Source organism: Microcaecilia unicolor, chromosome 11, assembly GCF_901765095.1.
Source record: "Microcaecilia unicolor chromosome 11, aMicUni1.1, whole genome shotgun sequence".
NCBI lineage: Eukaryota > Metazoa > Chordata > Amphibia > Gymnophiona > Siphonopidae > Microcaecilia > Microcaecilia unicolor.
The window spans coordinates 134481210-134506878 of record NC_044041.1 but is presented as its reverse complement, the minus strand read 5'-3'; the positions used below and the strand labels follow the sequence as shown (position 1 = coordinate 134506878).

At 47.0% G+C, this 25669-nt stretch overlaps 1 protein-coding gene across 1 annotated transcript in view; it reads right to left on the bottom strand.

Annotated features, from left to right (window-relative positions):
- The window catches only part of SPTBN2 (spectrin beta, non-erythrocytic 2), a 1201559-nt gene that overhangs the window by 645433 nt on the left and 530457 nt on the right, over positions 1–25669 (bottom strand). Inside the window, exon 12 of the mRNA XM_030217767.1 lies at positions 19147–19300. Coding sequence (XP_030073627.1) covers positions 19147–19300 — 154 coding nt within the window. The remainder of the gene's footprint in view (positions 1–19146; positions 19301–25669) is intronic.

The window sequence follows — 25669 nt, the reverse complement described above, 5'->3', positions numbered from 1 at the left end:
AGCATTTCTGGGTGGTAGGTCTATCAGCTCGGACATGTAGGCTGGGGCTTCGCCGTTAATGATCTTGTGGACTAATGTGCATACCTTAAAAGTGACGCGTTCCCTAAGTGAAAGCCAGTGTAGTTTCTCTCGTAGTGGTGTTGCCCTTTCATATTTTGGTTTTCCGAAGATCAGTCTGGCTGCTGTGTTCTGGGCTGTTTGAAGTTTCCTCAGTATTTGCTCTTTGCAGCCTGCGTATAGTGAGTTGCAATAATCCAGATGGCTGAGCACGAGGGATTGCACTAGGTTGCGAAAGACGAATCTTGGGAAGAATGGTCTTATCCTTTTCAATTTCCACATGCAGTAGAACATCTTCTTCGTTGTGTTATTTGCGTGGGTTTCGAGTGTCAAGTGGCGGTCGATAGTGACTCCAAGGATTTTGAGCGTTTCTGAGATCGAAAGGTTTAGGTTTGGTGTGTTTATCGCATTGAATTCATTTGTGTTGTATTGGGAGGTGAGTATCAGGCATTGAGTTTTTTCTGCATTTAATTTCAGACGAAATGCATCTGCCCATGTGTTCATGATGTATAGACTTTGATTGATTTGTTTGGAGATCTCTTTGATGTCTTGTTTGAAAGGGATGTATATTGTCACATCGTCTGCGTATATACATGGGTTGAGGTTATGGTTTGCTAGGAGTTTTGCTAAAGGGATCATCATTAGGTTGAAAATAGTAGGTGAGAGAGGTGATCCTTGTGGAACTCCACATTCAGGTGTCCATGCCTTGGACGTGGTTGAATTTGATGTGACTTGATACGAACGCAGGGTTTGGAACCCCTTGAACCAGTTCAGGACATTTCCTCCAATGCCAAAGTACTCAAGTATGTGTAGTAGGATTCCGTGGTCGACCATGTCGAAGGCGCTTGACATGTCAAATTGTAGGAGGAGTATATTATTGCCAGTTGCTATTATTTGTTTAAATTTAGTCATAAGGGTGACTAATACTGTTTCTGTGCTATGGTTCAACCGGAATCCTGATTGGGTATCATGCAGTATTGAGTGTTTGTTTAGATAGTATGTGAGTTGTTTAGTTACCATTCCTTCGGTTATCTTGGTTATTAGTGGGATGGATGCTACAGGCTTGTAGTTGGTTATTTCGCTTGTGTTTTTCTTAGTATCTTTAGGAATTGGGGTGAGTAAGATTTCTAATCTAATGATGATACCTTTAGCCAAACTTCTAGCCAATCAAAACCTCAACCCCTACATATATGCAGATGACGTCACAATTTACATCCCGTTCAAACAGGATCTAAATGAAATCACCAACGAGATCAACCAAAGCCTCCAAATAATGCACACCTGGGCAGATGCATTCCAACTAAAACTTAATGCAGAAAAAACACAATGTCTTGTACTTACCTCACAATATAACACAAAAAACTTCTCCACCATAACCACACCATACTGTTCTCTTCCTGTCTCACAAAACTTGAATATTCTTGGAGTCACCATTGATCGAAACCTCACTCTTTTTGCCCACGTGAAAAACACTACGAAAAAGATGTTCTATTCCATGTGGAAACTCAAAAGAGTAAAACCTTACTTCCCGAGATACCTCTTCCGTACCTTGGTACAGTCAATGGTAATAAGTCATCTGGACTACTGCAACGCACTGTACGCTGGCTGCAAAGAACAGACTATCAAAAAACGCCAGACTGCCCAGAATACAGCCGCCAGACTCATATATGGAAAAACTAAATATGAAAGTGCAAAACCCTTAAGAGAGAAACTTCACTAGCTCCCACTTAAGATCTACATGATTGTACACAAAATCATTCACGCAGATGCCCCAACCTACATGCTAAACCTCGTGGACCTACCTCCCAGAAACGCCACACGATCATCTCGCAAATTTCTCAACCTGCCCTTCCCCAGCTGTAAAGGACTAAAATACAAGCTGATGCACGCCACCACCTTCTCTTACATGAGCATGTAATTATGGAATGCATTACCCACAGACCTGAAAACAATTGACAAAACAACTATCTTTCGCAAATCTCTGAAGACATATTTCTTCAACAAGGCCTACAATGAGAACTTACAGCCCCACTAATCCACTTCAACAACCCATTCAGTTATGAAAGCCCACCTTCTATAAATACCCTAATAAATTCCTTCCTTCTTCTTTCTCCCCTTAAGTAATCTCTACATAATACTAACTGTACCTGATATACTGGAATAATTATGTTAACACTACTATGTAAGCCACATTGAGCCTGCAAATAGGTGGGAAAATGTGGGATACAAATGCAATAAAATAAATAAACAGGGGGTTAAATTTTGAAGAACTTGAGCCCTTACCAATATCTGAAAGGTGACTTTTTTTTTTCTAACCAGATTCCACCAGAATGAAACACTACTCTCAGAAGGGGGAGAGTATTGGGCACACAGACACCTTTCCTTTAAAATTACCCAAGGAAGATATTTCTTTATGATTATTGTTAATTTTCTTTATTTTCTGTACCATATCACTTTTCTTTACAATTGATGCTTGCCTATTGTTTTTTATTTGTAATTTTCATAAATAAAAAAATTACCCAATGAGATCAACCTCTGCCCCAAGACCTAAGAGGTGCTACATAAGTACATAAGTAATGCCACACTGGAAAAAGACCAAGGGTCCATCAAGCCCAGCATCCTGTCCCCGACAGTGGCTAATCCAGGCCAAGGGCACCTGGCAAGCTTCCCAAACGTACAAAGCTCTGCGAGGTTTGAGAGGAAGAGAGAACTGAGCCTTCAGGACTAAACTAGCTTTCAAATTCTTCCCCAGAATTATTCCACCCAGAAGTGTAGCAAAAGAGTTCCTGTGACTGTGTCCCAGAGCCGGTCTGAGCCCTGTGTAAGAGTTGTGAATTTATCTTCACCCCAATCTCCTATGGAAGAAGGCAGCTGAAGAATTAGATCACTCAAGGGGAACAGTGTCTTCCCCCCCCCCCCCTCCCCGAAAACTGCTCGCAGAGGCTTCAAATTCCAACACAAGTCTCCAATGCAGTCCTCTTTCGCACCACCAAAGGTTGTATTATCCAACACAAAGTAAGTTGCTCTATTTTCCCAACAGCCAAAGGTGTAAAAGAAATTGGAAGGGATTTTCCAGGAAAGAATCATCTGACTGAGGAAAATGGTAACATTCCTGAGTGGCTCCTTCAGAAAATGAATCAGCGCATATCCAAGCTCATGTGTCAGCGACTGGATATCAGTCCTGGTTCTCTGCAAAGGAAACCAAAAGGAAGAAACCCCCAAGGCATATCAAAAACACAACAGAAGAAATGGAGGATGACTCAATGACTTCCAAACTGGGAGTGTGAACCAAAAAACGTATTGAACCAAGCACCAGACTGAGGACCCGACAGAAGGTCATGTTTCGGTGGAAGATTCTGCCTGCTTCAGGGGTCACAACACACTGTACAATTCGAAGTATATATTGTGCATATGAAAGATGGTAACAGCGATATCGTTCAATTGTATCATACAGTAAATACCTCAAGGTGGACATGTGCACATTCAACGCATGAGTGAAAACAAATCAAACCACTGCAGTCAATGTGGAATTTAAATTTTTTCAGGTCCTCATTCTGGTACTTGGTTCTATAAAGACGTTTTTGGTTCTAATTCTCCGTTTGGCAGTCATTGAGTCATCCTCCACTTCTTCTGTTGTGTTGTGAGTCCTGGTTCTCTATCAGGATATTCAGCCCCCCCTGGTTCTTGCTTTTCTTTATTTGGCTAGAGAACTTGCTTTTCTTGGAATTTTGCCATACCAATACTGGGTTCATTCACCCCTAATACAGCCACAACTTCTTCTTCCAGTCTTTATGCTTCAATGTTGATGCTGGAAAATCAATTTTACGCTATTGATGGAAGGCAGTTTTATGATTCTGTTGTTTTATGTTTGTTATCTTGAGCTATTACATATGTAGCTTGTATCCTGCCTTGAACTCTAAATAGTTTGGGTTAAAAATATTTTCAAATAATTGTTTTTATAACAAAGGGAGGAGGTGCAGCACGTTGGGGGGAGGGTCATCAGAGTTCAGGTCCTCCTTGCCCTTTTGTTGTGGGGAGCTTGGCTATTCCCTGGGTGGAAGAGTCACTTTAGCCGAGAAAGCTTGGTGGTTGGTTGTATAGCTAGAGTTGGGGGGGGGGGGGGTTAAAAAGGGGGGGGGTTGACTGTAGGAGACTTTGGGGATGGAACGACAAGCTGATTATGGAGTCGGTGGTCGGGGAGTTATATCCATGTGCAGAGACTCCAAGGATGGTCGCTTTGTCGAAGTCCCCAACATTGTTGATTTTTGGAGCTGTATATAAACATGAGGGAAGGGAGATACATGTTTAAGCTTAGATGGGGATAGCGGAATTTGAATGTTTTAGAAGGCCACTGCTTGACGGAGTCTTGACCCAGTTAGAAGGGGAAAGGAGTTTTTGTCAAATTGTTATTAATAAATCTTGTTGAATAGAATGTTAAGTATTAGAAAAAGGGGGGGGGGGATAAAAGTTAAAAGATTAATGAAGGTGTGTAATATTCGACATTTATTGAAGCTAATGTTCGTTGGTTGATTGTAAAGGTACTTATAACATGCAAATATAATTTTTGTGCTTCATTAATAAAAACTGTTGAAACATAAAAAATATTTTCAAATAAAGAAATATGATCACCCAGTAACATAAAATCCCTCTATAGATAATTGTCTCTCATGGCCCATCTGAGAATTACTCAGAGATCAAGTGTTAGAAAAAAGGGTCACCAGCTTCTCTCTCCCAAACTAACTCACCACTGAGGCTCTACTCCTTCTGAGGAGGCAACTCCTGTCATGGTTGTGCCCAGGTTCCTGGCTCACAGTCACCGCAGTCCCCGGTGGTTAGACCTGGGGAATGCTGTGAATTGATGGTTTACTGTTTCCCATGTGCCAGAAGATATGCTGGTCCAGTCCGGATCTTCCAGCCCGCCAGATTGTTTTGGGAGTTTTTTGGAACTAAGCAGTACCCGTACCTGGTGAACTCCCTTGTGGGCTGCCTTTATTAACCACCTGGGAAGGTTCCTAGTTGCCTTGCAACAGTGTTCTTCAGAGGTGTTCCTTTGGTGTGAGTTGTTGCAGTGCCTTTGTGCTTTTACTCTTTTGTGACTTTGACTCTGCTTGGCTACTGGACTTTTCTTCTGCCTGCCGCCTGCCTAGACCTGGATTGTTACTGGACTATTCTTCTGCCTGCCGCCTGCCTAGACCCGGATTGTTACTGGACTATTCTTCTGCTTGCCACCTGCCTGACCCGGCTTGTTTCTGGACTATTCGTTTGCCTGTTGTTTCCCTGGAACCCAGCGTGTTTCTAGTGTTTCCTGCTGTCTGTCTGCCTGCTGCTGTGTCCTGCAGTCCGGCCTTCCTGTCCTGTCCAGTAAGTCCTGCCAGCCGCCTGCAGCCCAGAGCTTAACTCTGGGTGAAGGGTGGCTAAGTGTAGGTGAAGCCTTTCCCCGATCCACTGTGTTCCAGTTTCGGTCTGCCTTGTCCTGTGTCTGGGTGATTCTCCTGCCACTGCCGCTCCTCGGCAGTGGCCCAAGGGCTCACAAACCCAGTTACCTGCGGAGTATACGTGACAGTTTGCAAGGCCATGAGCTCAGAGGAGTCACCCGGTCTTAGGGAGCTGCAAGGGCAGGTTGCTCATTGCTGCAAACTTTTTGAATAATTGAGCCCACGTGTAGAGGGACTCACCAGGGAGGTGGGCCGCCAGATGGAACAATTACAAAGATATGTGCAGGGCCAGTACCCGGGACTGGGGACACCACCCCTGGTAGCCTCAGGACCTGCTATGGTTCCTGGCACGTCAGGTATCCGTCTTAAGTCACCCCCAAGATATGACGGTAATCCCAGAGACTGTAGGGGGTTTCTCAATCAGTGCAAAATCATTTTTGAGCTCCAGGCCCAAGATTTCCCCACGGAGAGAACTTCAATAGCTTATATCATGTCTCTGTTGTCCAGTCAAGCATTAGCTTGGGCGTCGCCTCTTTGGGAGCGGAACGATGCGGTATTTCATGATTTCCAAGAGTTTCTGGAGCAATTTAGATGACTTTTTGAAGAACCAGGGAAGGTTACTTCTGCAACTGCTGCCCTTTTGAGACTCAAGCAAGGTACACAGACCCTGGGGGACTATGCGATCAGGTTCCGCACCCTGGCTTCTGAGTTAACTTGGAACAATGACAGTCTAGTCGCGACCTTTTGGCAGGGATTGGCACCGCAGATTAAGGATGAACTGGCTGGACATGAACTTCCCACCAGATTGGATGAGCTAATCAAAATCTGTACGATGATTGACATTCGATTCCAGGAGCGGGTCCGAGAACGGCGTTCCATAAAAAAGACAGGTATTAAGACCACTAGCCACCCAGTCTTACCACAGACTCCTCGTCCACGGGAGGTCCCACCTCAACCACCAGCAGAACTCATGCAATTAGGCCATACCCCTCTCACGATTCAAGAGAAACAGAGACGTCGGACCCTCAACCTCTGCCTGTATTGTGGAGAGACGGGACACTACGCGGTCAACTGTCCACAGAAACCTGGATCCTTGGGGCCAGGTCTGACTGCAGGCACGGTAATAAGCCAATCTTCTAACCTTCTGCGTACCCAGTTCTTAATGCCCGCAGTGCTCGACCTAGGTCACCGGCAGGAGCATACTGAGGTTTTTCTGGACTCCGGGGCGGGTGGAAGCTTTATAACCGCGTCTCTGGTCCAACAATTTAACATTCCAACACAGGAACTACCTAAGACCATTCCGCTCTTTTCAGTGTATGAAAGTATTCAAGGATATGTAAACACTCAAACGGTTCCCATGAGCTTACAGATTGGCAATCACCGGGAGGACATTTCTCTATATGTCCTTCCCTCCGCGGTGCAGCCCATTGTGCTGGGTCTTCCCTGGCTACAGAGACACAATCCGGTCATGGACTGGGTAAAGGGGGAGATCGTGGACTGGGGCGAGTTGTGCCAGAAACTGTGTTTGATCCCTGACACCGATAGTGTGGTCGGTAAACAGTGGGACCAAGATTCAGATGCCTGGACGGATATTAGTGACTCCCAGGACGCTAAGACTTTTACGATGGGGATGAACTGTGCTTGTGCCTTACCCCCGATCAGCCAGTACCAAGTGGAATCCGGTAACGTGCCTAGGCCCCAGGGTCCAGCCAATAAGACTTCTAAGGCGACTCCTTGGGGCCAGTGGTGCCCCATCTTACGCAAGAAGCTGACACCCAGACCTAAGCTTCAGGACAATCCCGAAAGCCAGAGATCTACGAATTGGAAGACTAGCTCACCGCAAACCATGGCGCATAGCTCGCCTCCAGCGCCAGGCACTCCACCCCGCTCGGTAAATAAATCCCAGTTCCGCCCTCAACCGGCCAGATCCCGTCCGGCGCCTAGGAATATGGACGTGGGAGAACCGTCCAATTATGTCAGCCGATTTCACCAAGAAGAAGAAGATCCAGGGAGACCCAGACCTTCCGAGAAGACCGGGGAGGCCTTAAGGGAGGGATACTGTCACGGTTGTGCCCAGGTTCCTGGCTCACAGTCACCGCGGTCCCCGGTGGTTAGACCTAGGGAATGTGGTGAATTGATGGTTTACCGTTTCCCATGTGCCAGAAGATATGCTGGTCCAGTCCGGATCTTCCAGCCCGCCAGATTGTTTTGGGAGTTTTTTGGAACTAAGCAGTACCCGTACCTGGTGAACTCCCTTGTGGGCTGCCTTTATTAACCACCTGGGAAGGTTCCTAGTTGCTTTGCAACAGTGTTCTTCAGAGGTGTTCCTTTGGTGTGAGTTGTTGCAGTGCCTTTATGCTTTTACTCTTTTGTGACTTTGACTCTGCTTGGCTACTGGACTTTTCTTCTGCCTGCCGCCTGCCTAGACCCAGATTGTTACTGGACTATTCTTCTGCTTGCCACCTGCCTGACCCGGCTTGTTTCTGGACTATTCGTTTGCCTGTTGTTTCCCTGGAACCCAGCGTGTTTCTAGTGTTTCCTGCTGTCTGTCTGCCTGCTGCTGTGTCCTGCAGTCCGGCCTTCCTGTCCTGTCCAGTAAGTCCTGCCGGCCGCCTGCAGCCCGGAGCTTAACTCTGGGTGAAGGGTGGCTAAGTGTAGGTGAAGCCTTGCCCCGATCCACTGTGTTCCAGTTCCGGTCTGCCTTGTCCTGTGTCTGGGTGATTCTCCTGCCGCTGCTGCTCCTCGACAGTGGCCCAAGGGCTCACAAACCCAGTTACCTGCGGAGTATACGTGACAACTCCCTCTGTTTGCTGAACTGGCTATCTTCTCTTCCTCTTGTCCTAATCAATGGGATGCTCTAGCACTCCAAACATTGCCAAGGTCAACCCGTGGCGTAGCCAGACAGCCAATTTTGGGTTGTCCTGAGCCCAAATTGGGTGGGTGCAACATTTTTTCTGCCCCTGCCCTACTCCCACACTTCACCCCTCCCTTGGCACCTTACAACTCAAAATATAAATACTTTAGCTCATGAGGATCCCCAGACTCTGTCTGCGAAATACTTTCTCTGAAGGTGGCCAGAGCTCCATTTTATCAAGTTTGGCGGGCAGCAGCAACATCCCCGAGACACCAATGTTGGCACCCTAAGCATGAATAGTTGTCAGTGACTCAAGGATGGTGCTGCACACTGCAGAGCTTGGTATAAGGGAGTTCTGCCTGCCTTAGGAGAAGGTCCTTAGCTGGCAATGCTTGGAGATCCCCACCAGCTACAACAAGGGTCACAGCTGGTGTTAGACATACTGGGGCCCAGGTCACAAAATAAAGGAGAGGGCCCTCCCTATCCTTGCCTCCTCTCCAATCTCCCCACCTGCCATTACTATCATACCAACAGATCCTCACCAAATACAGAACAAGGGACCACAACAATTGAACTGGTAACCCCAAGAAGTTACACTTGACATATACTGCAACATAAGAGAAATAAAAACAGATATGCATTTCCTTTACTACTGAATACAATACAAAGACATCTGATATGCACATTTCCCAAAGCTAACATATTCCATTTAATACATTCAAAATAAAATGCTTTTTTTCTACCTTTGTTTTCTGGCCATTTTACTTTTCACCAAAACATACTTGGGAAAAATTAAACTAAATAACCATTCATACATATAATCGTTAATATAATTATTTAAATTTTAGATTGTGCTCAGTCCATATCCATTACACCCATAGCGTTCCCAGGGAAAGCATGTGGTAGTGTTTAGATGGAACCATCATAGCACAGCCTGTGTTCCACCTCCTCAAAATGTATGCGCACACACCTACTGTTACTTATAATGCAACTTACAATTAATGATGTTTCAAATTTTCAAAAACAGATCTCATTAAGTCAACTATGCATTCAAACCATAAAACAGTTAGTTCTTATTATACCCCACAACAAGTAACTGCAGTTATAATATGAATCCTAATTTTGAGTAACACTCACTTGTAAATCTCATACAGCTTGTGGTTACCACTAAATTCTACACATACCACAAATACATACTCAAAAAACCTGATTATGTAAAAAAGAATAACAAAAAATTACTTCCCTTAGGAACCCAGTGTGCTCATGCAGGTGATTTAAAATTTCATCAAAAGTTCATTCGTGCTCTTCAACACCATCTCACTTATAGGTAAATATAGGTTTGATCATAGGTAAATATTTATCACCTTTGCGTCTTTCACATGAGAAAATTCTGTTACTGAACCATATGAGTGAGCTTGTCGTCAAAAATAACTATTTTTGTTTTGAAGATACATATTACCATCAGATCAAGGGAGTGGCCATGGGCGCTACAGTCGCTCCGTCTATTGCTTGCCTTTACATGACTAACTTTGAAAATGAATATGTATATACTGCCCCTATGATAGGTAAGGTTTTGGTATGGAAGCGTTATATTGACGACATCCTCATTATTTGGGATGGAACTGAGGAAGATTTCCAGCGATTTGTGTCGTTTCTCAATAGTGCGAATGCACATATGAGATTTACAGCTACTTGGCATTCTTCTGTTATCAGCTTTCTTGATGTGAGTATTATGTTACAGGAAGGAAAATTATGTACTTCAATTTACAGGAAAGAGACTGATAGCAATATGGTGCTCCACTACTCAAGTTTTCATCCCAGACACTTACGGGATAATATTCCTTCCGGTCAGTTTTTGCGATTAAAACGCATCTGCACAGATAAGAAAGATTACAAAATACAAGCAGCAGCTATGTGCCAGCGCTTTTATCAGCGTGGATATCCCGACAAGGTTATCCGGAAGGCTTATAAAAGGGCTTCCAATGCGGAACGTCAATGGCTATTACAATCTAAGGATCAAGACAATCCATTTCCTCTGGTTTGTGTACTTCCTTTTTCAAATATGTCCAGCTTGATCCGACAATTAATATGTAAACATTGGCATGTTCTTCAAGTACATGCACCCTTGGTAGATCGCCCCTGTTTTGCGTATAAGAGAGGGCGCAATTTGGGAGAGATGTTATCTGGTCGGTGTCCGGAATGGCATAAGCAACCGGGACATTTTAAATGTGGATCCTGCGTATATTGTCAGCATGTTTATGAGGGTAACAAAATTAGTGTACCCAATAATAATCATCGAAATTTTTACATGCATAGCAGGACTGATTGTAATTCAGCTGGAGTTGTGTACTGTATATGGTGTCCATGTGGGCTTTATTATATAGGGCACACGAAGAGGAAGATTAAAATACGCATTGGGGAACATATTAGTAACATTCGTACCTGTAAAAGGGAAGCTCCTCTGAGTGAGCATTGGAGTGAGTTTCATCATCAGATTGTGGATTTGAAATATACAGTGATCCTTCAAATTAAATTACAGAGGGGAGGAAATTTGAGTGATATTTTGATTAGGAAGGAACAACGGTTTATTTATATGTGGGACACTGTTTACCCCCGGGGTTTAAATAGAGAGGTTGAATGGTTATGAAATGTGGGGCCAGAATTCCATGAGAGTAATGGCCCCTTTAAATAATCTTGGGTGTATCCAGCTATTATGAGTCCCTTTCCCTCTCTCAATCTTATTGGCTGCATGGGAACCAATGGGGAGGTTCCCCTTGGGTATTTAAACAGAGTAAGGTGTCGGGCAGCTGTTTGGTTTGGAGAGCAAGGAGGGTTCCAGACACTACCTGCTCAGGGATAGTACCTGACATTGATGGTAACAATGAATTGTATTCATGTGAGTAATTGAATTTAAGTTTTGAAACTGAAATTGTATAAATATTTAATTATATTCTAGTATAGGGTGAAAATAATGTTTAGATCATTAATGTGAATTTATGTTTGTAGTTCCCTTTCTGAGGAAGACATTTGAAACTCAGCTTGAGTTAAAGGGAAAAGTGAGATGGTGTTGAAGAGCACGAATGAACTTTTGATGAAATTTTAAATCACCTGCACGAGCACACTGGGTTCCTAAGGGAAGTTATTTTTTGTTATTCTTTTTTACATAATCAGGTTTTTTGAGTATGTATTTGTGGTATGTGTAGAATTTAGTGGTAACCACAAGCTGTATGAGATTTACAAGTGAGTGTTACTCAAAATTAGGATTCATATTATAACTGCAGTTACTTGTTGTGGGGTATAATAAGAACTAACTGTTTTATGGTTTGAATGCATAGTTGACTTAATGAGATCTGTTTTTGAAAATTTGAAACATCATTAATTGTAAGTTGCATTATAAGTAACAGTAGGTGTGTGCGCATACATTTTAAGGAGGTGGAACACAGGCTGTGCTATGATGGTTCCATCTAACACTACCACATGCTTTCCCTGGGAACGCTATGGGTGTAATGGATATGGACTGAGCACAATCTAAAATTTAAATAATTATATTAACGATTATATGTATGAATGGTTATTTAGTTTAATTTTTCCCAAGTATGTTTTGGTGGAATATTCATATTTGAGGACTTGGGTAGTCTATATGTTTTTTCTTCCGGTTGAGTAGTGAGCATTTTACTTTTCAACCATGTTGGTTTCAGTTTCTCTTTTCTGCTTTCTTTCTTGTCTGTCTTCTGCTAAGTGGCTGCTGTCCATTTGTCTTTTCTCCTTTCTCCTGTCTTGTTCCATTCCCTCACTACACCTACCTTTGACATATTGATATTTCCTTTTTAGCTCTTTTCTCTCTTTTTTTTTCTCTACTGTATCTGTTCACTCAAATTTCATCTTCTTTTCATCCTTTTTTTTAGCTACTTATCAAATTCCATCTCCTTCTCTTACTCACTAGCTGTCCCGTTCCTCATCTCACTCCTTCCCCCAGCCTTCCATTCCCTTTCATCTTTAATTAACTCTCCATTACCATATTTCTACTCCCTCCCCCCCCCCCCGTAATCACTATCCTCCTCTCATTTGTTACCCCCTCTTGACCTCTCCCAAATCCACCATTTGCAGTGTCCTCCTCTCTCCAACCTTCTAGCCCAGCACCTGCTTTCTCCCCTCCCCTCCCTTGTAGCCTATCTCCTTGTCCCTTCCACTCCCCCCCAGCATCTTCCTGCTCCCCCCTCCTGTGCATATCTCTCCCTCCCTCTCATCCACCCCCATGTCCAAGCTTTCTTCCATCCTCCCTCTCTCCCATTGTCCACATCACTCTCTTTCACCCTTCTTTGTGCCCTGGGTCCAAGATCTATCTCTTTCTTCCTCTCTCTTCCCCATACAGCATCCCTCCCTTCCACTTCCATGACCAACATTTCTACTTCTCTCTCCCTGTGCATCTCTCCCTCCCTCCACCTCCACATCTAACATTTCTCCCTCTCTCCACTGTGCATCTCTTCCTTCCCCTCCACCCTTATCCCCATATCCAACATTTCTTCTTCTATCACCCACATGCAGCATCTCTCCCTCCTACCCAACCTCCAACAATTCTCTGTCTCCCCCCAACCCATGTAGCATCTCTCCCTCCCATCCAATCCCATGTCCAGCAATTCTTCTCTCTTCCCCTACACCCCATGCATCTCTCTCTCCCTCCTCTTCATCAGTACAAGAGGGCAGACCAGATTTTACTCCATGTGCACCACAAGAACCACAGTTAAGTCTAGGGAACCACTCCAATTTTGCATCTCACTGGGTGCTAAACCTCCACAGGTTGCACCCATCCACCTGATACCAGTATGTCACCTTCTTTATTTCCTGACATACTGAAAACAAGTGGAGGGACAGCAAATTGTTCTCACCTAGCTGGTGCCTGCATGCCTGCCTTCTTGCTCTCAGGCCAGGCCAAATGCACTAAATAATGCACTGAACTGCCACGACTTACCTGCAGCATTTCAATACCCTTTATTTTCAGACATAAGTGAAACCAAGGGAAGGGAGAATTGATTGCATTCACTTGTCTGATGCCTGCTTGCCTGCCTGCTACTAGGTGTAAAATGTACTGAATTGCCATGATTTAACCTGCAGCATATGACCTCCCTTGTTCTCAGACATACTGGAAACAAATAGAAGGAAGGAGAGCATGTGATCACTTCAGACCACTGTTCCCTCTAAATTGAGAGAGAGTTCTCCACCTATAATCCTGCCAGTGGAGGGTGTGGGGGGTGCTGTTTCAATATCACATATTCAAACATGAGGGACAGGCAAGTTGTGCAGGACTCCAGGGAACCTGTCTGTCCCTAGCAATTGAAAACACAATATTGAAGCACTACCCCCTCCCCCCACCGGCAGCAATGCAGTTGGAGGACTCCCGCTCAGCTTAGAGGAAATAGTGCTTCAGAGCCCCTGACCAAGTCCCAATCTGACACAGCATAGGAGACCAGAGAGCAGTCTGGGAAGAGGCTGCACCACATGCTTTTTTCCCCTGCTTCCTCTTCCGAAAACTTTAATCAGCCAGCATTCAGAGAGCTTACCTGTGGATCTCTCTTAAGTATAGGGGAAGAGAACAGTAGGCAATGCAGGCACAACCCCTACAAGGATCGAAGGGATGAGGCAGGGAGTGGAACATAGTACCACCAAGTTTAGCACTCTTGCATTCTATGACTACTACTACTACTATTTAGCATTTCTATAGCGCTACAAGGCGTACGCAGCGCTGCACAAACATAGAAGACAGTCCCTGCTCAAAAAGCTTACAATCTAATAGACCAAAAAATAAATAAAGTAAGCAAATCAAATCAATTAATGTGAACGGGAAGGAAGAGAGGAGGGTAGGTGGAGGCGAGTGGTTACAAGTGGTTACGAGTCAAAAGCAATGTTAAAGAGGTGGGCTTTCAGTCTAGATTTAAAGGTGGCCAAGGATGGGGCAAGACGTAGGGGCTCAGGAAGTTTATTCCAGGCGTAGGGTGCAGCGAGACAGAAGGCGCGAAGTCTGGAGTTGGCAGTAGTGGAGAAGGGAACAGATAAGAAGGATTTATCCATGGAGCAGAGTTCACGGGAAGGGGTGTAGGGAAGGACAAGTGTGGAGAGATACTGGGGAGCAGCAGAGTGAGTACATTTATAGGTTAGTAGAAGAAGTTTGAACAGGATGTGAAAATGGATAGGGAGCCAGTGAAGGGTCTTGAGGAGAGGGGTAGTATGAGTAAAGCGACCCTGGCGGAAGACGAGACGGGCAGCAGAGTTTTGAACCGACTGGAGGGGGGAGAGGTGACTAAGTGGGAGGCCAGCAAGAAGCAGATTGCAGTAGTCTAAACGAGAGGTGACAAGGGTGTGGATGAGGGTTTTGGTAGAGTGCTCGGAAAGAAAGGGGCGGATTTTACGGATGTTGTAAAGAAAGAAACGACAGGTCTTGGCAATCTGCTGGATATGAGCAGAGAAGGAGAGAGAAGAGTCAAAGATGACCCCAAGGTTTCGAGCTGAAGAGACAGGGAGAATGAGAGAGCCATCAACAGAAATAGAAAACGGGGGGAGCGGGGAGGTGGGTTTGGGGGGGAAAATGAGAAGCTCGGTTTTGGTTATATTTAATTTCAGGTGGCGTTCAGACATCCAGACAGCAATGTCAGACAAGCACGCTGAAACTTTGGTTTGGATGCAAGGTGAGGTATCAGGGGTAGAAAGGTAGATTTGGGAGTCATCAGCATAGAGATGGTAGGAAAAGCCATGGGATGAGATTAATGAACCAAGGGAAGAAGTGTAGATAGAAAAGAGGAGGGGACCAAGAACAGAACCCTGAGGTACGCCGACAGGCAGAGGGATAGAAGTAGAAGAGGATCCACCAGAGTGAACACTAAAGGTGCGGAGGGAGAGGTAGGAAGATAACCAGGAAAGGACACAGCCCTGGAATCCAAGTGAGGACAGGGTATCGAGAAGTATGTTGTGATCAACAGTGTCAAAAGCAGTGGAAAGATCAAGAAGAATGAGGATGGAATATTGACCTCTGGATTTAGCCAGTAATAGGTCATTGGAGACTTTAGTAAGCGCAGTTTCGGTTGAGTGGAGAGGGCGAAAACCAGATTGTAATGGGTCAAGAATAGCATGTGAGGAGAGAAAATCAAGGCAGCGGCGGAAAACAGCATGCTCAAGTAATTTGGAGAGAAAAGGAAGGAGGGAGATGGGTCGGTAATTAGAGGGACAAGTAGGGTCGAGTGAAGGCTTCTTAAGGACAGGTGTGACCACAGCATGTTTAAAGGCAGCAGGGACAGTCGCAGTGGAAAGTGAGAGGTTGAGAATGTGACAGATAAAAGGAATAAGAGCAGGAGAGATGGCATTAAGAAGGTGGGTGGGAATGGGATCAGAGGAACAGGTGGTACATTTTGAGGAAGAAAGGAGAAGTGTAGTTTCCTCAATAGTAACTTCAGGAAAGGAGGAAAGGGAATGAGGGGAAGGAGAGAGAGGGGAATGGACTAGTGGAGGGAGAGGTGGCGAGGTAGAGAAAGCAAGGTTTATCTTTTGAACCTTGTTGTGAAAGAATTCAGCAAGGGTCTGAGGAGATAATGAAGGGGGAGTTGGGGGAGGGGGCACCTTGAGGAGAGAGTTCAATGTGGTGAAGAGAAGTCGAGGATTAGAGCCAAGAGAGTTGGTCAGTTGGATATAATAATCTTGTTTGGCACGTAAAAGAGCAGATTGGAAGGAGGTCAGCATGAACTTAAAGTGTAAGAAATCAGCAAGAGCCCGAGATTTCCGCCAGAGGCGTTCGGCAGAGCGGGTACAGGAACATAGGTAGCGGATATTAGAAGTCAGCCAAGGTTGGGGTTTTGTACGCCTTACAGGGCGGGTCATCAAAGGTGCAAGAGTGTCTAAGGCAGAAGATAGAGTATTGTAAGAAGTATTCTCAGTGGAGGAGGGTAGTTAGTGGGGTCCCGCAGGGGTCTGTGCTGGGTCCGTTGCTTTTTAATGTATTTATAAATGACCTAGAGATGGGAATAACTAGTGAGGTAATTAAATTCGCCGATGACACAAAATTATTCAGGGTCGTCAAGTCGCAGGAGGAATGTGAACGATTACAAGAGGACCTTGCGAGACTGGGAGAATGGGCGTGCAAGTGGCAGATGAAGTTCAATGTTGACAAGTGCAAAGTGATGCATGTGGGTAAGAGGAACCCGAATTATAGCTACGTCTTGCAAGGTTCCGCGTTAGGAGTTACGGATCAAGAAAGGGATCTGGGTGTCGTCGTCGATGATACGCTGAAACCTTCTGCTCAGTGTGCTGCTGCTGCTAGGAAAGCGAATAGAATGTTGGGTGTTATTAGGAAGGGTATGGAGTCCAGGTGTGCGGATGTTATAATGCCGTTGTATCGCTCCATGGTGCGACCGCACCTGGAGTATTGTGTTCAGTACTGGTCTCCGTATCTCAAAAAAGATATAGTAGAATTGGAAAAGGTACAGCGAAGGGCGACGAAAATGATAGTGGGGATGGGACGACTTTCCTATGAAGAGAGGCTGAGAAGGCTAGGGCTTTTCAGCTTGGAGAAGAGACGGCTGAGGGGAGATATGATAGAAGTGTATAAAATAATGAGTGGAATGGATCGGGTGGATGTGAAGCGACTGTTCACGCTATCCAAAAATACTAGGACTAGAGGGCATGAGTTGAAGCTACAGTGTGGTAAATTTAAAACGAATCGGAGAAAATTTTTCTTCACCCAACGTGTAATTAGACTCTGGAATTCGTTGCCGGAGAACGTGGTACGGGCGGTTAGCTTGACGGAGTTTAAAAAGGGGTTAGATAGATTCCTAAAGGACAAGTCCATAGACCGCTATTAAATGGACTTGGAAAAATTCCGCATTTTTAGGTATAACTTGTCTGGAATGTTTTTACGTTTGGGGAGCGTGCCAGGTGCCCTTGACCTGGATTGGCCACTGTCGGTGACAGGATGCTGGGCTAGATGGACCTTTGGTCTTTCCCAGTATGGCACTACTTATGTACTTTATGTACTTATAAGAAACAGCCTCGTTGACAGACGTGGATGGTGCCACAGTAGAGAGGAGGTTTGAAACATGGGAGGATAGAGATGAAGGGTCAATATCGTGAAGATTCCTAGATAAATTAGATAAGATAGGACGGGACTGGGGGGGAGGAGATTTAAGTGTGAAAGTTATAAGATGGTGATCAGAGGAGGGAAGATCAGAGGCAAGGAAACTAGAGGGTGAACAGTTGGAGGAGAAGATGAGATCAAGACAGTGACCATTTTGATGAGTGGGGGAGGTGGAGCATAGTTAGAGATTAAAGGAGGACGTTAAAGCGAGTAACTTGGAAATATAAGAGTTGGAAGGATCATTAGCAGGAATATTAAAGTCACCAAGGATGAGAGAGGGGGAGGAAGGATCATGGAAGAAGGCAAGCCAGGCGTCAAAGTCACTGAGAAAGGATGAAAGGGACTTATCAGGGGGACAATACATGACCGCTATTCGAAGAGGCAGAGGAGAGAAAAGGCGAATAGAGTGGACTTCAAAGGAGGAAAAACAGTGAGATTGAGGTGGAAGAAGGGGTTGAAATCTGGAGGAGGGAGAGAGAAGTAGTCTAACACCGCCCCCACGGCCAGCAGGGCGAGGAGTATGTGAAAATAGATAACCGCCATAGCACAGGGCTGCGACTGAAGCAGAGTCATCAGGGCAGAGCCAGGTTTCTGTTATGGCGAGCAGATGGAGGTGACGCGAGATAAAGAGGTCCTGGATATAGGCGAGTTTGTTACAGATAGAGCGGGCATTCCATAGGGCGCAAGAGAAGGGCAGAGAAGAGGAGGGGAGTAGAGAAATAGAGATGAGGTTAGAGAGGTCGCGGTGAGATCTGTAGAGTTGGGATAATAGTTGGTGAGGGGGGCCAGGATTGGGATTGATGAGCTAAGAGAAGGAGACTCCACCAATCCTAGCCCTCTAGTTTGTTCTCAGCGGGAAAGGGAAATCAGTCCCAGAGGGCTTTTGCTCACAGCTTCCTCTGGACTGGATCTATACTCAACCAGGGATCTGGCCTACAGTCGGAGCAGCTTACTTGTAATTGCTGCACCAGACCACACGTCTGCAGCAGCATCTGCTTGAACTAGAGAATTAGTGAGGAACTGAAGACAGCACAAGTCCCTTATAAAAAGAGTAAAGTCAGTTCTGAGATGTTTTTCTCTGGCTCCATTTGCTAGCAGAGGAACAAAACCCACTCATCTAGTTTGGTCTGGCATAGACAATAAGGGAAATTAATCCCCCCCCCCCCCCCCACCCCATTGATAACTGGGCTCTCATCTTTTCACCAAAGTTTCTAACAGTAGAGACTCTCACCATCTCCACTCTGCTGTAGATGACCAAGGTGTGCTCAATTATGAAAACATTACCAGGAAAGGTACACATGAGTACAAGTACTAGTAGAAGAGGAGCCAAGAAGGATTATCACAGATTATATTAGGGAGGGATATCAAGGAAAATTCCAGAGTTGTGTCTATTATAGAAGGACTCTATCATAAAAACACAGGAAGAGTCTCAACATACGAGATAATATAGAAAACAGGAAGTGTCGTGGATGACCTCAAAAGAAGCTTCATCACTAGATCAATGAAGGCAATCAAGGGAAGTCTGAAAGGTGGATAATCATAACACAAGATGATCAACATTGGGATCAACGGCTCAGTCATGTAAGCATTCATAAGTCATGGCTTAACAGCGATGATCATTCCTGCTGTGGTATATACACAACAATTCATTTTGAAATACTGAATCACTCATTTTCTGACAATACCTTCTTCATTGCAAGCAAATTTCTGGGCTGAACTGCTGATGGCTTTTATCCTTTCAGCTTGTACCACAATGTCAGCTTCCACTAGTGCATGTGTCTGAATGAGGTCCTCTACACCATGAAGATGCTTCCCATAATCCTGAGATTGTAGCTGGCCCTAGGAAGCCAAAAGATCAATGTTATCTTCTTGCTTTCAGATATAGCAAAATTGCTTACCTGTAACGTGAGTTCTCCACAGATAGCATGATAAATTGAACCTGCTTCTGGACGAAGTCATCAGACAGCACTAATATAGAACCAATCTTTTTGAGTCTCCCTTATGACTCAGTCTCATAGTTTATTTTTATTTATTTATTTATTTGTTTGTTGCATTTGTATCCCACATTTTCCCACCTTTTTGCAGGTTCAATGTGGCTTACATTATGCCGTAATGGCGATCACCATTTCCGGAATGAGAAATACAAAGTGGTGCTACATTAAAGTTCATAAATGATAGAGTAAATTATAGAGTAAGTTAGATAATCAGTTCATTTTTGGCGTGAGAAATAAGGTGCAGTGCATTAACGTTCATTGGTGACAGAGTGACTGAAGCAATCAGGTATAGAGAGTTCAGTTTTGTCTGGTTCTGGAAGAGTTTCGTTGTCTGGTATTTAGGATGGATCACTGTGGTATGTCTTTTTGAACAGGTTGGTTTTTAGTAGTTTTCGGAAGATTGTTAGGTCGTGCATTGTTTTTATGTCATTTGGTAGTGCATTCCATAGTTGCATGCTAATGTAGGAGAAGCAGGCTTAAATAAACAATGCATATGTTGATTTATATTTAAGTCCTTTGCAACTGGGGTAGTGGAGATTCAAGAATGTGCGTGCTGATCTTTTTGTGTTCCTGGATGGTAAGTCTATGAGGTCTGACATATATACCTGGGCCTCGCCATGAATGATTTTATGGACCAGGGTACAGATTTTGAACGCAATTCGTTCTTTTAGTGGGAGCCAGTGTAGTTTTTCTCTTAGGAGTTTGGCACTTTCGTATTTCGCTATTATACCATTATGTAGCTTAAGATGGCAACTCTCTACAATGGTGAGTTAAGAACCTCAAGGTAAGAAACATTTATTTATTTATTTATCAGGATTTATTTACCACCTTTTTGAAGAAATTCACTTTCTCCATTGACAACCAAGATAAAATCAGACACACACACACAATATAGCGAATGATACATACCTGTAGCAGGTGTTCTCCGAGGACAGCAGGCTGATTGTTCTCACGACTGGGTTGACGTCCACGGCAGCCCCCACCAACCGGAACAAAACTTTGCGGGCGGTCCCGCACGCAGGGTACGCCCACCGCGCATGCGCGGCCGTCTTCCCGCCCATGCGTGACCGTTCCCGCTCAGTTGAATGACAAGCAAAAAAGAGTAAAAACGCAACGCCAAAAGGGAGGAGGGAGGGTAGGTGAGAACAATCAGCTTGCTGTCCTCGGAGAACACCTGCTACAGGTATGTATCATTCGCTTTCTCCGAGGACAAGCAGGCTGCTTGTTCTCACGACTGGGGTATCCCTAGCTCTCAGGCTCACTCAAAACAAGAACCCAGGTCAATTGAACCTCGCAACGGCGAGGGCATAACAGAAATTGACCTACGAAGAACAACTAACTGAGAGTGCAGCCTGACCAGAATAAATTTGGGTCCTGGAGGGTGGAGTAGGATTTAAACCCCAAACAGATTCTGCAGCACCGACTGCCCGAACCGACGGTCGCGTCGGGTATCCTGCTGGAGGCAGTAATGTGATGTGAATGTGTGGACAGATGACCACGTCGCAGCCTTGCAAATCTCTTCAATAGTGGCTGACTTCAAGTGGGCCACCGACGCTGCCATGGCTCTGATACTATGAGCCGTGACATGACCCTCAAGAGTCAGCCCAGCCTGGGCGTAAGTGAAGGAAATGCAATCTGCTAGCCAATTGGAGATGGTGCGTTTCCCGACAGCGACCCCTTTCCAATTGGGGTCGAAAGAAACAAACAATTGGGCGGACTGTCTGTGGGGCTGTGTCCGCTCCAAATAGAAGGCCAACGCTCGCTTGCAGTCCAATGTGTGCAACTGACGTTCAGCAGGGCGGGTATGTGGTCTGAGAAAGAATGTTGGCAAGACAATTGACTGGTTAAGATGGAACTCCGACACCACCTTTGGCAGGAACTTAGGGTGAGTGCGGAGTACTACTTTGTTATGATGAAATTTAGTATACGGAGCATGAGCTACCAGGGCTTGAAGATCACTGACTCTACGAGCTGAAGTAACTGCCACCAAGAAAATTACCTTCCAGGTCAAGTACTTCAGATGGCAGGAATTCAGTGGCTCAAAAGGAGGTTTCATCAGCTGGGTGAGGACGACGTTGAGATCCCATGACACTGCAGGAGGCTTGACAGGGGGCTTTGACAAAAGCAAGCCTCTCATGAATCGAACGACTAAAGGCTCCAAAGATGGCTTTACCCTCCACACGAAGATGGTAAGCACTAATCGCACTAAGGTGATTCCTTACTGAGTTGGTCTTGAGGCCATACTCTGATAAGTGCAGAAGGTATTCAAGCAGGTTCTGTGCAGGACAAGAACGAGGTTCTAGGGCCTTGCTCTCACACCAAACGACAAACCTCCTCCACTTGAAAAAGTAACTCTTTTTAGTGGAATCCTTCCTAGAGGCAAGCAAGACACGGGAGACACCCTCAGACAGACCCAACGAAGCGAAGTCTACGCCCTCAACATCCAGGCCGTGAGAGCCAGAGACTGAAGGTTGGGGTGCAGAAGCGCTCCGTCGTTCTGCGAAATGAGAATCGGAAAACAGTCCAATCTCCACGGTTCTTCAGAGGACAACTCCAGAAGAAGAGGGAACCAGATCTGGCGGGGCCAAAAAGGCGCTATCAGAATCATGGTGCTGTGGTCTTGCTTGAGCTTCAGTAAGGTCTTCCCCACCAAAGGTATGGGAGGATAAGCATACAGGAGGCCAGTCCCCCAATGGAGGAGAAAGGCATCCAACGCTAGTCTGCCGTGTGCCTGTAGTCTGGAACAGAACAGAGGCAGCTTGTGGTTGGTCTGAGAGGCAAAAAGGTCCACCGAGGGAGTGCCCCACTCTCGGAAGATCTTGCGTACCACTCTGGAATGAAGTGACCACTCGTGCGGTTGCATGACTCTGCTCAGTCTGTCGGCCAGACTGTTGTTTACACCCGCCAGGTATGTGGCTTGGAGAAGCATGCCGAACTGGCAGGCCCAACGCCACATCCCGACGGCCTCCTGACACAGGGGGCGAGATCCGGTGCCCCCCTGCTTGTTGATGTAATACATTGCAACCTGATTGTCTGTCCGAATTTGGATAATTTGATAGGACAGCCGATCTCTGAAAGTCTTAAGTGCGTTCCAGACCGCTCGGAGCTCCAGGAGGTTGATCTGAAGATCTTTTTCCTGGAGGGACCACAGTCCCTGGGAGTGAAGCCCATCAACATGAGCTCCCTAGCCCAGGCGAGATGCATCTGTTGTCAGCACTTTCGTGGGCTGTGGAATTTGGAATGGGCGTCCCAGGGTCAAATTGGTCCGAATGGTCCACCAGTGCAGTGAAGTGCGGCAACTGATGGAGAGGCGGATGACATCTTCTAGATTCCCGGTGGCCTGGCACCACTGGGAAGCTAGGGTCCATTGAGCCGATCTCATGTGAAGACGAGCCATGGGAGTCACATGAACTGTGGAGGCCATATGACCTAGGAGTCTCAACATCTGCCGAGCTGTGACCTGCTGAGACGCTCTGGTCTGGGAAGCGAGGGACAGGAGGTTGTGGGCCCTCGCTTCAGGAAGAAAGGCCTGAGCCGTCTGAGAATTCAGCAGAGCTCCTATGAATTCCAGAGATTGGACTGGCTGGAGATGGGACTTTGGGTAATTTATCACAAACCCCAGCAGCTCCAGGGGGTGAATAGTGCACTGCATAGACCGGAGAGCTCCTGCCTCTGAGGTGTTCTTGACCAGCCAATCGTCGAGATATGGGAACACGTGCACTCCCAGCTTGCGTAGATACGCCGCGACCACCACGAGGCACTTCGTGAACACCCGTGAGGCAGAGGCGAGCCCAAAGGGCAGCACACAATACTGAAAGTTCCGTGTCCCCAGGCGGAATCTGAGATACTGTCTGTGAGCTGGCAGTATCGGGATGTGAGTGTATGCGTCCTTTAAATCCAGGGAACATAGCCAATCGTTTTTCTGAATCATTGGTAGAAGGGTGCCCAAGGAAAGCATCCTGAACTTCTCTTTGACCAGATATTTGTTCAGGCCTCTCAGGTCTAGGATGGGGCGCATCCCCCCTGTTTTCTTTTCCACAAGGAAGTACCTGGAATAGAATCCCTGCCCTTCCTGCCCGGGTGGCACGGGCTCGACCGCATTGGCGCTGAGAAGGGCGGAGAGTTCCTCTGCAAGTACCTGCTTGTGCTGGGAGCTGAAGGATTGGGCTCCCGGAGGACAATTTGGTGGAGGAGAGGCCAAATTCAGGGCGTATCCGCACCGCACTATTTGGAGAACCCACTGGTCGGAGGTTATTAGAGGCCACCTTTGGTGAAAAAGTTTTAACCTCCCCCCGACTGGTAGATCGTCCGGCACGGACACTTTGATGGCGGCTATGTTCCCATGGATCCAGTCGAAAACCCGTCCCCGGTTTTTGCTGTGGAGGCGCCGGGGGCTGCTTAGGCACACGCTGTTGACGGGAACGAGCGCGCTGGGACTGTCCCTGTGCCTGATGAGGCCTTCGGGCCGGCTGGGTGTACCTACGCTTGTTGAAGGCATAGAGCGCAGCCTGCCTGGCCCGGGAAAAACGTCCACCTGCTGAGGTGGATGCTGAAGGCGCCCGCTGATGTAGTTGGTCCACCAACTGCTCGACCTTCTCACCAAAAATATTATCCCCCCGGCAAGGGACATCGGCCAGCCGCTGCTGGGTGCGGTTGTCCAGGTCAGAGGCACGCAGCCATGAGAGCCTGCGCATCACTATACCTTGGGCCGCAGCACGAGATGCCACATCACAGGTGTCATATATACCCCTGGACAGGAACTTTCTGCACGCCTTCAGCTGCCTGACCACCTCCTGAAAAGGCCTGGACTGCTCCGGGGGGAGCTTGTCGACCAGGTCCGCCAGTTGCTTCACATTATTCCGCATGTGTATGCTCGTGTAGAGCTGGTAAGACTGGATGCGGGTCACGAGCATTGAAGATTGGTAGGCCTTCGTCCCAAATGAGTCCAGAGTGCGAGACTCCCGCCCCAGGGGCGCCGAGGCGGTATCCCTCGAACTCCGTGCCCTCTTGAGAGCAGAGTCCACGACCGCCGAGTCATGAGGCAATTGAGGCCGCATTAACTCTGGGTCTGAGTGGATCCTGTATTGGGACTCCGCTTTCTTGGGGATGGTGGGATTAGATAAAGGTCTCAACCAGTTCCGAAGCAGTGTCTCCTTGAGGACATTGTGCAACGGTACCGTGGAGGACTCTCTAGGTGGTGATGGATAGTCGAGGACCTCGAGCATCTCAGCCCTCGGCTCATCCACAGAGACCACGGGGAAGGGAATGCAAATAGACATATCCCTGATGAAGGAGGCAAAAGAGAGGCTCTCAGGTGGCGAGAGCTTCCTTTCAGGTGAAGGAGTGGGGTCGGAGGGAAGGCCCACAGACTCCTCTGAGGAGAAATATCTGGGGTCCTCCTCCTCCCCCCACGAGGCCTCTTCCTCGGTGTCGGACATGAGCTCCTGTAGCTCAGACCTCAACCGGGCCCGGCTCGACTTCGAGGTACCGAGACCTAGGTGGCGTCGTCGAGCGGTGGACTCCTGCGCCGGCGGTGATGAAGCTCCCTCCATCGACGTCGACTCCACCTGCGTGGCGGTCGAGACCGGCACCGCAAGCGGCGTCGGTGTCGAAGGCCTCGGCACTGGGCTAGAGCACGCCGGCGCCTCCATCAACGGCGCCAAGGGCGCAAGCACCACCGGCGCCGGCACAGTCTGGCACATCAGCCCTTCCAGGATCCCCGGAAGGATGGCTCGGAGGCACTCGTCCAGGCCCGCTGTCGGGAAAGGCGATGGGGCCGGTAGAGGTGTCGGTGCCGGAAGCTGTTCGGGTCCAGGAGACGGCACCGAAGTGCTGGTGCCCTGACGTAACGATATCTCTACCACTGAGGGGGAACGCTCCTCCCGGCGCTGCTGCTTCCTCGGCTTCGAATCATCTCTGGAGCCGGTAGCCACATGCGCCGTGGGCGACCGATGACGGTGCTTCTTTGTCTTTTTTCGGTGCCCGTCATCGGCGCTCGGCGGTACCGAAGAGGAGGAGGTAGATCCCCCTCGGCCTCGAGGAATCGGGTCCGACAGGGTTCGGTCCCGAGGGCCCTGGGTAGAGGGAGTGACCGGGGCCGATTGCCCACGTGGCCGCTCACCCCTGCCATCTCCGGAAGACCGGCGGGCCAACGGGACCTGTGCTCCTGGGGTCGGTGCCAATTTCGTGGACATCGGTACCGGTACCGAAGATC